The following is a 14734-nucleotide window of genomic DNA, read 5'->3' as shown; positions in this document are numbered from 1 at the left end:
AGAAGGAAAATGTCTAAGCTTTTCATTAAAAAATTCACTGTGTATAAGTGATGAGTTTTAAATTGGATGTGAGCCTTACATTTATGAGTGACCAGACCAAGGACTTTGGACCAGCTGCACCTCTGTAATTTCCAATCCCTCATGAAAAATATTTCAATCAGGAGAAAACATGCTAGGCACTACCAGGACACTTCTGAAAGTTTACCTTAAAGTGCTGGGTTTAATTTGGTTCAATGAGAACAAGTATCAGCTGTAGACCCTTAAGCCACAAAATTAGCCAGCTGTCTAGAAGACAAGTAATCTGTCCTGAAAACTGTCATTCTAGAAACAATAAAATATGTAACAGGAATGAGATGCTTCAAATACAGATTAAACTCTCAAAACTTAATGACTGTACCTCCTTAGTTTCTTCAGAAAATGCTTGCAGAATATCAGTCTGCCTGGTGTAGTTTCCATTGGCGTCTTGTAGTCCCTGGAGAATGCGCTCCCTCAGAACCAGAACAGAAACACGGAGCTGGTGCCAGAGTAGTTGTACAGTGTGGATATCCACTATCACATTGACAGAGTAAGACAGAAGCTTCAGGGAAAACTCAGTCTCTAATAGAGCATGGATTTGTTCAACGTGGTCAGATATATCTTCACAAATATCCTGTAATGGAAAAATAAAATAGATATTTAGCTACAGGAACAGTCCTTCCATGGGACAGCTCTGCTTTTAATTTAGTTTTTATTAAATGAAGAATAGATTGTTTTAGAGAGGAAAGATACTGTAATTAATACATCCAGGGTTCTTTTTCTCTCCCTTTTGTTTTTCATTATTTTTTTAAAATTTATGGCCATGCTACAGCAACTGAACCAGCAGCTGTCCTGTTTGGCAGGACTGCTAGTAAGTACAGAGACAGCATATCATAAAGGAGGATGGCACACCAAGATCACATGAATCAGAAGCAGAAAGCTAACACTGTAGAGTGACATCCTAGAAGACAGCAATAGGAATGAATGTGATAAGATTGCCACAAGCAGTTTCCCTCTCTGCTTCTCTCCCTACTCCTCTCCAGTTAAAATGCAAAGAATCTGATCTGTGCCATCATCAACAAAATTCTTTTGGACAGAATTTACATTTTAATCTAGCCTCTATAGCCAAGGATGACAAAAGTCTGGGATAGACTCAACGTGGATAAACTATTTTTGAGATGTGTTGTGACTGCTGTAATGAGAGGGCATTAACTCTTGCATAGTCTTGTTCTATTCAATTCCCCAGAGTCTTCTCCTCTCCAGGCTGAACAACCCCAGCTCCCTCAGCCTGTCCATAGTGCACAGTTTTTGGGGTATTTCTTGAAAAAAAAAAAAAAAAACAAAACTAGAAACTGTAAGTTGACATCCCTGCATCACATAATATTGTGTCAGTGGGCGACTTTCATTTCAGCTGAGACTGGAGCCATTTTCAAAAGAACTGGATTTTCATTTCACCATAGGTCAGGTTCCTCAATAAAATGGATTAGACCTAGGTTTGCAAAAAATTCATTGTATATAAAGTTTGGGGAAAAAAGTTTAGGCCTCTAGTCCTCTAAGGATATCCCCCACACACACCCCATTTTTTTGTTTTTTTTTTTTCTTTTTTGTTTTCTTTTCTTTAAGTGGTCATATGATGGTGGCAAGATGAATGATATGCAAAAAGGCAGAATAGCTGCACAAAGGCTATAATGCCAGCCCTTTTTCAAGAGAACATATGAAGAAATAATCACTTATGCCATATAAGTTAATGATGATTAGTCCTCAGCAGAAGACCATTAGTGAAGCTGCAGCCTATTACTTCATTTTTTTCTTTTATTTGTCTGGCACAACGCAACATATTGAGAGGAAACAATAAAATGTGTAAAATCCAGTAGGCATCATCTAGTGCAGCATTTTCTTACTGCTGTACCCAGTGTCTAGGTTTACAGCTAATTCAGCTAAATTAAATAATTATATCTAACACAGGTACAGCAGCTTTACAAAGGCCTGCAGTGATAGGAAAAGGGGCAATGGCTTCAAACTAGAGAAGAGTGAATGTAGACTGGATGTTAGGAACAAGTTCTTTACTATAATGGAACACTGGAACAGGTTGCCCAGGGAAGTGGTTGAGGCCCCTTCCCTGGAGATATTCAAGGTTCAATGAGGCTGTGAGCAACCTGGTCTAGTTGAGGATGTCCCTGCTGATTGCAGGGGGTTGGACTAGATGACTTCCGGAAGTCCTTTCCGACCCAGACCGTTCTATGATTCTGTATCTAACACAGCTATGAATGTAATAATTTCCTGTAATAATTAATGTGGGTCAAATGTCATGTTCTGTTAAGTTCCTGATTTGATTAAGGCTCAATATCAGGACCTGGTACAACATGGCCTCATTGTCTTTTTTTTTTTTTCCAAAGTCCTTGCAAGTGATTTAGCATCAGATAGAGAAAAGCAGGCAGAACTGACACATGCCCTTTTTGCACTTTGTATTTAAAAAAATAAAGAACAGCAGTATCACAAGTTATAAGAAAACAGCACTTATCTATTGACATCTATTCCTAAATGTGCAGTTACAAGTCAACAGCAGTAATATACAGCCTACAAATATAAACCAGAAATCCTTTCCCCTTTTATCAGGACATAGTTCCATATCACAAGAAGTTATAGCCTGATTTTTAGAAAGCACCATTTCCAAACCAATTGCTTTGTAATCATTTATCTCACACTTTCATTAGGCTTTCTATTTTTACACAGTTTCATAGTGTCATTAAGTAAAGCTTTTGTCATTCTCTCCTGGCCTATACTGTAGCACTGACTGTGGAATTTCTTAGGCTGCAGAGGTTTCACCCATTTGGCTGACAACTGCCCACTTCACTCAGTCTTCCAGACAGCTGATCCTGTAATTTGCAGCTGCTGAATCCATCAGCCTGCTCACAGCCTTTCATGTCAACTAAAATAGCCTGAACAGCAAACATTGCAGTAGACAAAGTGCATAAACAAACTCTCAAAGTCAATGTAAACTAAGCTTTGATGTTGACTTAATTTTTGTTTCGTTGCCCTTCAAGAAATTCTGTTAAGATGTACAGAAAACTACTGAAAGATGAAAGGTTGCAAAATGTTGCTTTAGAGTTAGTATCAGTAACAGAGATTCTGCAGACTTCTGTTCTTTGATCTTGCAGTAGAACCTTGGTAGGAAAAACAGGCTGCCATCAAGCCTTACGACTACTGTACATGTAAACCAAATCCCATTATTTAAGAAAATGTCTATTTGGTCTTTCCTTTTAAGTTCATTTTACTTCATCAAAAGACAAAGATTCCAATCTGAATGTACAAATTCTTCATTTCAGACAAAAAATTCTGCTAAAGAATTTTCAGCTTCATTTTTTTAAATGTACTTGAAATTTATGAATTAAACACACTCTCTGCTGTGTCCTTCTATGCTTATATATAAAGAGCACAAAAGAGATGCTAAACCAGTAAAGATTTGCAACTTTCAGATGGGCATTTTTCCTTTAAAATGCATTCTGACTTCTCAAAGAGAAACAGTTTTTCCTCTCTACCTGCATGTACATCCAAACAGCATTGTAATGATGACAAAATTGTTCTCTGTTTTTGTTTATTGGGAAAACCTTAACAGTAAATGCTACTTTGTGTTTCCTTTTCTTTTTTCTTTCTTTTTCTATCTTCTCCCACTCCCACACCCCCCAGCTGTTTTATAAATCAACAATTAACTCAAGGAAATTAACCATACATTAAAAAGCCACAGTTTGAGAGTTTGACTAAGCAAAATCAACAGCTATGGAAAGCTGTAAATTCACTGCCAGTCAGAAATTTGTTAGACACTGAGTTGAAATGCTAAATAGTGCTGTGTCATTCAATGGCTAGGGGAAATGAATACATTTTATCCGGTGAAGAATGTGAAGTGCAGCAGGAAAAGAGTTTTCAGGAGGTCTGTAATATCAATGACTCTGCCTTCTGCGGACACAGCTTGGAGCACACATTAGTCCTCAAAGTAAGCTTCTCTCCTCTTCCCTTCTGATAATACACATGCTACTGACAGTAACTTTTTCTGCTATTCCATACTTTATTATTATTATTATTCTCTTTCCCAGCTTGGTTTTTGTTTTGATTTACAGAATCACAGAAACATTCAGGTTGGAAAAGACCCTCAAGATCACCAAGTCCAATCAATAACCCTACTCTACAGAGTTCACCCCTAAACCATGTCCTCAAGCACCACATCCAAATGACACTGCCAAATGACCACATCCAAACACATCCAGGGTTGGTGACTCAACCACTTCCCTGGGCAGCCCATTCCAATGCCTGACCATCCTATTCAATATCTTTATTGATGATCTGGACGAGAGAATTGATTTTATCATCAGTAAGTTTGCAGATAACACCAAGTTAGGAGCAGGTGTTATCTGTTGGAGGGTAGGAGGGCCCTGCAGAGGTATCTTGACAGGCTGGATGGGTGGGCAGAGGCCAATGGGATGAAATTTAACAAGGCTAAATGCAGGGTTCTACACTTTGGCCACAACAACCCCAAGCAGTGCTACAGGCTGGGGACAGAGTGGCTGGAGGGCAGCCAGACAGAAAGGGACCCGGGGAAGCTGGTTGACAGTAGGCTGAACATGAGCCAGCAGTGTGCCCAGGTGGCCAGGATTGCCAATGGCATCCTGGCCTGCATCGGGAATAGTGTGGCCAGCAGGACAAGGGAGGTTATTCTTCTCCTGTACTCAGCACTGGTCAGGCCACACCTTGAGTACTGTGTCCAGTTCTGGGCTCCTCAATTCAAGAAAGGTATTGAGGTACTGGAATATGTCCAGAGAAGGGCAACAAAGCTGGGGAGGGGCCTGAAACACAGCCCTGTGAGGAGAGGCTGAGGGAGCTGGGGGTGTTTAGCCTGGAGAAGAGGAGGCTCAGGGGTGACCTCATTGCCGTCTACAACTACCTGAAGGGAGGTTGTAGCCAGGTAGGGGTTGGTCTCTTCTCCCAGACAACCAGCACCAGAACAAGAGGACACAGTCTCAAGTTGTGCCAGGGGAGGTACAGGCTGGATGTTAGGGGGAAGCTCTTCACAGAGAGAGAGAGATTGCCCATTGGAATGGGCTGCCCAGGGAGGTGGTGGAGTCGCTGTCCTTGGAGATGTTCAAGAGAAGACTGGATGAGGAACTTAGTGCCATGGTCTAGTTGATTGGATAGGGGTGGGTGATAGGTTGGACTGGATGATTTTAGAGGTCTCTTCCAACCTGGTTGATTCTATGATTCTTGCTGTGAAAAATTTTTTCTAATGTCCAGTCTAAACCTACCCAGTCGCAGCTCGAGGCCATTCCCTCTTGTTCTAACTCTAACTACTTGTGAGAAGAGACCAGCACTGCCTCTCTACAACATCCTTTCAGGTAGTTGTAGACAGCAATGAGGTCTCCCCTCACCCTCCTCATTTTAAAACCTTCTTATAAGTGAGCAATATTTTCATCATTGCAGAACTGCATTAAGTAATCTTCATTTTACCTTTTGCTAAAATTTTCTAAAGCTTTTTGGAATATGGGAAAGTTGTTCATTTGATAGAAATGTTTTCCACAAAGAATTTTTTTCATATATACATATTTTTAAAACATTCCTGTTTTCAAACAGACTTCAATGGAAATTTGTAGATGTTATAGGAGCCTTCCATTCTTGACACACTTGCAAGAGAAGACAATCCACTTTCTGTTGTGAAAACATTGCTATTACAAAATTCTCAAAGAAGTTATGTAAATAAATAATCAGTCTGGTGAACTCTAAGTAGACATATTTCTGCTGTATTCTCTTACCTCAGGAATCAGTAAGTTACATTTCTGTATCACTGTATTTCAAAATAATGTCAAATAGATGTCAAATCAGCAGCTGTTTGACAGAGCTCCTAAAATAGTAATGGTTTGTTTGTGATTGCAACAGACATGGAGATGCTCTGTAATGATTTGCTAGTAGTTTATGTGACATGTTTTATCAGGATGTTTCTAGTGCAAGAATAGTGATTGATTATCAATATGCAAGGAAAATGAGAAAGAAGAAAGGAAGACCAGAGTAAGATATGATACCACTTGTGAAACACTTTGGGCTAAGTAACAATGCCTGAAATATTAATTGTGAAGCTCCCATCTCGGATTCCAGCTACTTGCATTTGTTTTGACATATGGGCCATTGCTGGGCCCATAATGGATAGAAGCAAAAAGGATCCTTTTGTTCAGAAGCAGGACAGTTGCTGCTGCAAGCTATTCCAGCTCACTTCCAGGACCAGCTGCAGTGCCTTACAAACACAAGCCAGCCTGTACCTTTTCTGTAGGAGGGGATGGCTGCAGAGAAGACAGATTGCTTTCACATATTTATTTTCCCTATTAAGTTTAATCAGTACCTCCATGTAAAAAAGGCTTTCTGGTCACAGCATTCAGCACAGGACAGATCCTTAAAGGCAAGGAAGTATTTAGTCCACCCAGGAAGCTTCAGACAGCTGATGCACAAAAAGCCTCTACCACAGGGCCTCTTACCACAAGGCCTGGGATAGAATGGAACTGGAGAACCACAGAAGTTATGGCAGTAAACTGAGGCACCTCAGAACTGTACTGAAAGAGTATTGTATAAACAACCTGGGCTAGCTGTTTCTGGGATATTCCTGGCATCAGTAAAATCAATGCATGAATTTCTTTTGTGTAAGAAACCACACACACAAATTGAATATGGCAACTAATTTAGTATGGAAAGAGATGTGACATCTGCAGTTCAGCATTGCTTTCATATTGCTGAACCCCCACTGATTCTACTATGTCTAAAGTTACAACCTGAAAATCCTTTCAAACCTTCAGAATAAGAAATACATTCTTGTACGCTATGTAATCAGCCAAGCCTACAGTATTCAGAGATGCTGCCCTTTAAGGTTACCACTGCACTCTTCAGTGAGTAATTTATCATAGCATCATTTTGGTTGGAAAAGACCTTTTAAGGTCATCAAGTCCAATCATTATCTAACTCTACTAAGTCTGGTGCTAAATCATGTCCCTCATCACCACAGAGTCCATTCAAGTCAGTGGCAAAACTCCCATCGAGTTCACTGCCAAAGGATCAAACCTTCAAAGCAGGTAGAACATGGAGTAGCAAATGAAGTAATACACATCATAGACTTTCAACATGATTGTAAATATTTGGGATAATCAGCCAATGCAATTGAGTGGGTGTTTCTGACACTGAGGTTTGGGTTAGTCAGCTTTCCACTGAGTTCTGAGAAGTCATCTCAGCTCAGGGGGAAAAAAAAAAAAAAAAAGTAGATTATTGGCATTCCCAGCATCACTGTTCACAGTACTGGTGAATTGTGCAAGGTACTTAACTACAGCTGGTTGCTTACTCTGCCTATCATAATTGCTATGTGTTACCTGCTAAAATATGTAAGCAACTGCCTTTATAAAGCTTGCCTTGCACAGAGCTGAAGTGGACAGCGAAGGAACTCAGAGGGGGGATTTCTCTCAGCGAACATTTTACAAGACACAGGTCAACAGTACAGAAATGGGCAGGCTAAGTATAGTAGTGAAGAAGAAATGCCAAAATGTGATGAAGAATGAAGCCAATTTGAAGTTTCAAAACAAAACAAATGTGATTTAGATGATTTAGACATGAAATCATCCACTTGATCTATTGCCTTTGGTATGGCTGGGATTGTGGAGTTGTGGAGTGCACACAAAGCCTCTTTCACCACCCTGGTCTGATGTAAGCAAAGAAACTTCATTTTTAGTGCACTCATCATAAGCCCTTTGACCACATTTGAGTGCATTTTCATGTTCTGCCCTAGCTTCCCCTTGTGTCTCACCTCTCTTCCTTTCTCTTTCAGGTTCTGCATGGAAAGCATCGCCTATCTAAAGGACAATATCACCACTGAGCTGTTTTCCTTGAATACCATTCCCTGCATTTCTGAGGTAAGGACTCAGGGACCTCTGGGTGGTGCTGATCTGGGCTAAGACACCTGGGGTCTTCATCCCGGACCCAAAATTTCTGTTATTCATACCATGTTTATACCATGAGATACAACCTCTGTCTCTTCCTCTCACTTTCCATCACTCCCCAAACTACCCTGGCCAGCTTCCCTATCAGAGAGAGGTTCTAAGGTAAAACACCTCTGGAACTCTTGTGGTTGGCAGGAGAAAATCTGCAGCTGCTAAAATGACAGATGTACTTGTATTTAGAAGGAAATGTCTGGGTATGTGCTAAAAAAAAATCATTGGTAGAGAAGGTGTTTGGGCCTGCTCTGGGTTGAATGGATGTTAGCTACTTTTTTAATTTGTTAGCTACTGCTGACAAAAAAAAAGGAAAGGTACCAAAACTTGAATTCATACAAAAGCCTAGGCAGGCAACTGGTAGTAGAAGCAAATATTTTAATACATATATATATATATATATATATATATATTTACCTTGCACTGATCATTTAAAATCATAAGAAATAAAAAATTATATATATATATAAGTACATGTGTGTATATATATATATACACACATATATATATACACACCTTGCACTGCTCATGTAAGGTCATAAAGAAATGAGGAAAAATGAAGAGGTAGCCTTATACTACGCATACTCATTATGTATTATATATTCATATCTACTGAAAAGCAACAGTGAATACTTATTAAAACATTCTTCAAGTCCTTCAGAGATCTCTCTGCACAATTCTACACTTTTGCTGCAATAATGGAACTATGTAGAATATGTTTTGCAACTGTCTAGATACAACCCTTGCTTCTTAGTTTTTTACTCTCTTTTTTTTTTTCCACTCAACACTTTCTTGCATTCTGCAAGCTGTATACACTAAACTGAAGCTAAAGGCATTTCAACAAGTTCAAGTTACCATATGCAAATCAAAACTGAGGATGCAAATGCAAGGATGTTTTACTCACTTTATTACACTGTGCTGTAGCTAATATAACCAGTTCTTGGTAGCCTGGCCAGAACCAGTTTTTTTTTACCTCGGCATAGTTAATTGGCTGTGAGGAAACCCAACTTTCATTTCATGCAAGACATACAAAAAATGAATGTGATAAACAATCAAGTCAGCTACATGAAGGAGCAGAAAGAAGACCACTCAAAACTTTCCTAATTTGATCTGCAATAGAAAATAACCAGCACAATTCAACGCTAGTGCAGCAATAGGTTAGTAATGTTCCAGCAAAATTTTGTTCATCCTTTTGCAAACCACCACAGGTTTTCAAAGCTTTATGCAAACAAACTTTGACAGATTAGCTTCGAATGAGTCTCACTCTTGTTCTCTCCTCATTTTTACTTTGAGGATTTAGAAATACTTTTGACACAAGCCAAGAACATTTCATGAATTCTGTAAGCATTCTACAAGGCTGTAAGATCTTCGTCATCTGAGCTCTGCTTTCTGGTGAACTAATCTCTTATTTATACAAGAAAGTAGGTGCATTTGTCTTAAAAGATTTTAGACAGACTTATTAAACTCAAGAGACTTCATTAGGTTCTTCAGTGAAGATCTGCTGCTCCTGAAGAGATGAGTTTAGATGAAAGAGAAAAATTTTATGGAGAAAAAGGAGTTTCATGCTTGAAATAATGAAGTTTCAAATAACAAACCCTACATAAATAGCACAAAGTATTTTAGGCAGCCACAAACTACTGAAAATGTAAGATGCTAAAGAAATAAAAGGAACTGCAAGTTCACGCAGGAACAAAATACAGTCCTTTGGCATAGACACGCAGAACAGAGGAACTTTAATCACAATGTTTTGACTTGCTCAAGCCAAAAAATGCTAACTTCCTTCACTCTGACTAAGGCTTCTTGGTTATAACAGAATATGGTGAAGGATGGTGAGAGTCTTTACTCCCATGTCAAATACTTCATACAATGACTGTGCTCTCCTTCCTTTTCTGGAACAGGTTGGAAGTGAAGACCTACTATCTGCACCAAGTTTTCTAGAATGACAATTGATAGCATGATAGGAAGCTCTTCAGTTAAGTGGCTGGTTTATATTGGTGCAGCTAAGCCTCCAAGAGCTCCTGTGACATGTTTTTGAAGTTACTTTCCATCAGTCATTACTGAAGAGAGCAAAGAGGATATAAACTCTCTTGTTCTTTATTAGCATACTTTGCTTTTTAGCATCATTCCATTTTGTGTTGTACAATGTAGCATTTAATCAATGCACCCTTATGGGGTTCACTGAGATTTTTTTAACTTGGTTGTGAAACATAGACAAGAAGCCTTATAGTCTACCTTGCATTCTGCTTGCTGGGTTCATAACCTTCCTGCTCTCTCTCCAAAACAAGTGTTCAAAAGACAGCTAAAAAAGCTTTTGTAGATCCTACAATAAGTTAGTAACAATTAACAAAGCACTCCAAGTATGTAGAGGCACTTCCAGTAGTCTGAAACAGCTACCACCTACCCTGCATACCAGAAAGCCTGTCCCACACTTGATTGTCACTCTTATGAGTTAGGGTCAGAATATGGTGTCAGTGCCAGTTAAAAAACCCAAACCAACCAAAAAAAAAAAAAACAAACAAACCCCACACCTGCTTCCTGCTTTAGCCAGGAAGAACAATTTAAAATACTGGTAAAAAGCTTAAATTACTATTTTACAAACTTAGTCTGAAGTGAATGAAGAGCAAATTTTAGAAAAAATGTTAAAGATATTTAAAATGTAAAAAAAAAAAACAATTCTAATTTCACTTCTGAAGTTGTACTGGATTTACTGATGGAAAGAGCTCTTTCATCAGTCAAACCAAACCCATTATATTGCCTATTTAGGTATCATAATGTTAGAAATAATTTCTAATTAATTTGTGATAGGTGCAATGTAGGTTTCTGTAGTTAATTTTGCTGGGATTTTTTTGGTTTTTTTGGGCCTCAGATGTAATAAAGACAAAACCAAACAAAGCCCCTAGTTTACATTCACTAAAATAAGAATGTGGTACAACTTTTGCAGGCTTTTCTGAGAAGGAATATGACGTAGACTAAACTGGAAACCTGGAATTGTAGAGCTGGCATGATACCCAAATCTAACTGATCAATTCAAGATATTTTTAATTGGCTTTTGGCAAGCATCAAAATGCTTACATGAGACTTTGCATAAAAAAGCAATTAAAAATATTATCTAATATTTTGTACTACCTGATTATTTCCAAATCTCATTGTCATCCCACAGCTGGCTCTTGCTTAAGACTGATGCACATTTAATGGTTTACTTAAAGTATCTTCTTTTCAAACAAAATCATGGCCACAATATCCTTGATTTTTTCATTTAGATGTAAAAAGGATACTGTATAGAGAGCAAATGATCAAACCCCAGATTTTATACCATGTCTGCAGTACTTTAATCAGAAATACTTCTAACATAAACTAGTAAAAATTGCCACATCAAATAAACACAATGAAGCACTTTTGTTTTTTCAATTAAATTGGCTCTAAGGAACCTAAAATTCAGTGTCATTAATAATAGATGCTTGTTCTGGCTGCTTTCAAGACTCAGAATGCAGAAGTTAGCATTTTAATGCTGTATTGAGAACTAAATATTTAATTTCAAAATGAGACATAATATTATTGAACTACCCAAATACATGGTAATTCTGATTTAGAGACATGTTACAAGACTGTAGAGCGTATTTCAACAGTTTATTAATATATAGCATACTCCAGTGCAAGAGTTCTGAGAAGTCAGCTTGTGCTCTGGCAAATTAATTCTCCTACATGATTCTTCTAATAGTGCCAGTTTTAGCTTTACAAGAGAACTTTCTAGTGTAAAGCACTGACAGACTTAATGGCTGTTAAGATGTTGACACTGCTTGAGAAAGTACTCATGCACTACACAGTGGGACTGAAGTGCCTTGAAAGAAGCAGGAAATGAGGAGTGCTTATTTAAATATTTATTCATTTATATATACACATATGTCTATATGGGCAAATATACTTATTACATGTTGCTAACTGGAATAAGGTGCTTGATTTATAAAGCACTTCATAGTCATCAGCATTCACATCGTTAAGAAGGCAAGGCAGCATGACCTGTGGTTTTGGTTGAGATAATTTTTGTCCTATGCTGACAGGAAAAAAAAATGGTTTTGTCTATGAACACTGTACAGGCACAGGGAGAAAAAAGAAAGGTTGTTGCCATGCCTGAGCTTGAAGAGTAACCCTTTGAAATTCAATAGCTGAACTTGTGGAAGTTCATGAACTCAAATGGCTTTAAGCTTCAAATGCATATTTGTGTATTTTATTTGCTTGTATATATTTTTATTTCCTGAAAAAAAATAGCCATCATCATTTTAGCCTTGAAATGAATCTTGAATTTACACAAAGTCAAATCTTTCATCTTTCTCAGGTAATAAAATTCACAAGTGGCTCTACTGCTGCTGGGCTGGACGTGACACTGAAAGTACAGTAGCTGTACTCTCACGGTGTCACACTTGTGCTAATATCGCTGCCAAAGCCTGACTCACACTGCCTAGCAGAAGCAGCTGGTCTGTGTCAAGTCTGAGTAAAGTGGAAGCAGTATTAGTATTTCTAAATAATCTTTTATTATTTTACTCTTAAATATTGAGGTTTTTTCACAGAGACTTTTTCAGTGCTTCATCAAGAGTTTTGTGAGCAACTGAGTCACACTGAGCCAATAGGAAACGTAGTCAGCTGAGAAATTCCTGAAATAGCATTGATAACAGCAAATCTGTCAAACCTGATTTATATATCCCCTCTACATCCATTCTGTTAAAATTCTAGTACTGCCTATAATTCAATATCCTGCTCTCCAAAAATACGTTAACCAAACACTAATACTGTAAGTAGAACATTATGACTCCTCTTACCCATTACTATAAATAAACTTCCAGCAAGAAGACATCCTAAACCTCATAGCTACTGTTTAGCTCTCTTAATAGAGGACTGGGGGTGGCCATAGTTCACAATGAATAGAGCAGTCTTGCAATCGGATGTGCATCCTTTGTGCCTGAGCACAAAGGATGACAATATTGCTTCTCATAATAACCCTTGCCCAAAGCATTAGCCATACCTTCTTTTGAAACTCACTGTGATGCATTTCAAAAATCTCCTGTTACTATTTATATTTCATTATGTCTTTTACAGTTTCAAATGGGATTAGGAGCATCAAAATAATTTAAAAATAGCTCCTGAAGGTATTTTCCACTTGAGTTTGTAGCAAATACAGTGTGAAAATTCTGAATTGCAGACTTAAATTAAGGTAATAATCAGAACAACTTGACTCTACAATTTCTGATTTTGTCCCTGTGGTGGATATACTGCAAAAGTAAAGTAAACCAGCAAAACTATTAATTTCTGAGAAATTTTCCTCTACTTAGCAATAGAGGCAACAGATATGGGAAAAACAAATACTACACCAGCTAATGTTGTCTCTAAGTCACTCAAGGCAATCACAAAAATGTTAAATGCGAAACCTACTTGCACAAGAAACTATACACTCAAATTAAATGCAAAGGAAAACGTTCACTAAAGACGTGACAACAAATTAAATGTACATAGAGACAAAGAGATTGAGAAAACAAATTTTAAAAAGAAACCCTAGCTGGCAGACTGTGAGTGATAGCAAGCAGCTTGCACACAGGGAGACTACTGCCCAGCATAAACCCAAGAGTGCTGAATGGGGATAAACAGCAAAGTCCCCACAAAATCACACACTCCATTCAAATTAAAATAAAGAGACATACCCATATAAGAGCAGAAAGGAGCAGAAAATATTCAGACTCCTATTTTACTGATACATGTCTTTATCTGAAACAGGATAAAGAAATGAAGCAATAAAATTTATGTAATAAGCACCTACTACACTTAGTCTAGTGCTAAGCACAGATATCTGTAGCAGAATTTAACACTCCTTGATGCTTCTGAGCTTGAAATGAAGCTTTCACAAATAGAACTTTGGAGAAGATTGTGGCAATGGCTGCCATTACAGAGATTAAGGTCCTAACTTGCTTAGCCAGCACAGTCTAAACAAGACCAGTTGGCCACTGATGTGCAGGCATCTGAAGAGCAAAAGTAAAAACCTTTTACAAGTCAATGAGAAATTCCTACCCAAAGAGCAGATATAACTCATCTCATAATCTATGGCTGATTTCCCACTCTTCTGGCTCTTTATGCAGACTAAACATCAGTCAACCATTTTCAATGCAGTGTCAGTTTCTGCCTCAGGTAAGTCAAAAGGCTTTCTTGTCTTAATCCAATGCAAACCTTTGAAGAAAACAGCCTTGGCTAACCAAAAATTCCTGAACTTCTGCAGATACAATTTCAAAAGAGTGAATAATTTTGCAGAAAGAACAGATCCTTTTAAGCATTCTGAGCATATTCCTCAGGACATAGCACATGCACAACTTTGTGCACTGAGAACAAAAAAAAAAAAGGGCCTTTGGAAAGGCTACAGCTCCCAGAATAATTTTCAAGTGGTATCCTAAACTAATTTAACTTTTATAAGCATCAGAGTATTCATGTCACATTCATTCTCCCTATGAAGAGCTGCAGCATTTATTAAGTTTCTAATGAAGATAAGTACAATCTAGATATAATGATGCAGTTCCATGCTTTCTATTACTTACATTATTTTCAGTCTGTTGGTTTCCTGAGCCATTACTAAACACATCCCTTCACGATATAGGTCAATGCTTTAGCCAAAGTAATGTAATTCTAATCTTACAGTGACTATTTCTAATTATACTGTGACCTATAAAAAGTTAGCT

The 14734-nt window shown here is 38.0% G+C and overlaps 1 protein-coding gene across 1 annotated transcript in view; it reads right to left on the bottom strand.

Annotated features, from left to right (window-relative positions):
• AKAP6 (A-kinase anchoring protein 6) overlaps positions 1-14734 on the bottom strand; it is a 218574-nt gene that overhangs the window by 182901 nt on the left and 20939 nt on the right. The window contains exon 2 of the mRNA XM_054400703.1: positions 398-649. Within this exon, the coding sequence (XP_054256678.1) occupies positions 398-649 (252 nt within the window). The remainder of the gene's footprint in view (positions 1-397; positions 650-14734) is intronic.

The sequence above is a fragment of the Indicator indicator genome, chromosome 4 (genome assembly GCF_027791375.1).
Source record: "Indicator indicator isolate 239-I01 chromosome 4, UM_Iind_1.1, whole genome shotgun sequence".
Taxonomy (NCBI): domain Eukaryota; kingdom Metazoa; phylum Chordata; class Aves; order Piciformes; family Indicatoridae; genus Indicator; species Indicator indicator.
The sequence above is the reverse complement of the archived record's forward strand: the minus strand, read 5'-3'. Positions and strand labels throughout refer to the sequence as shown.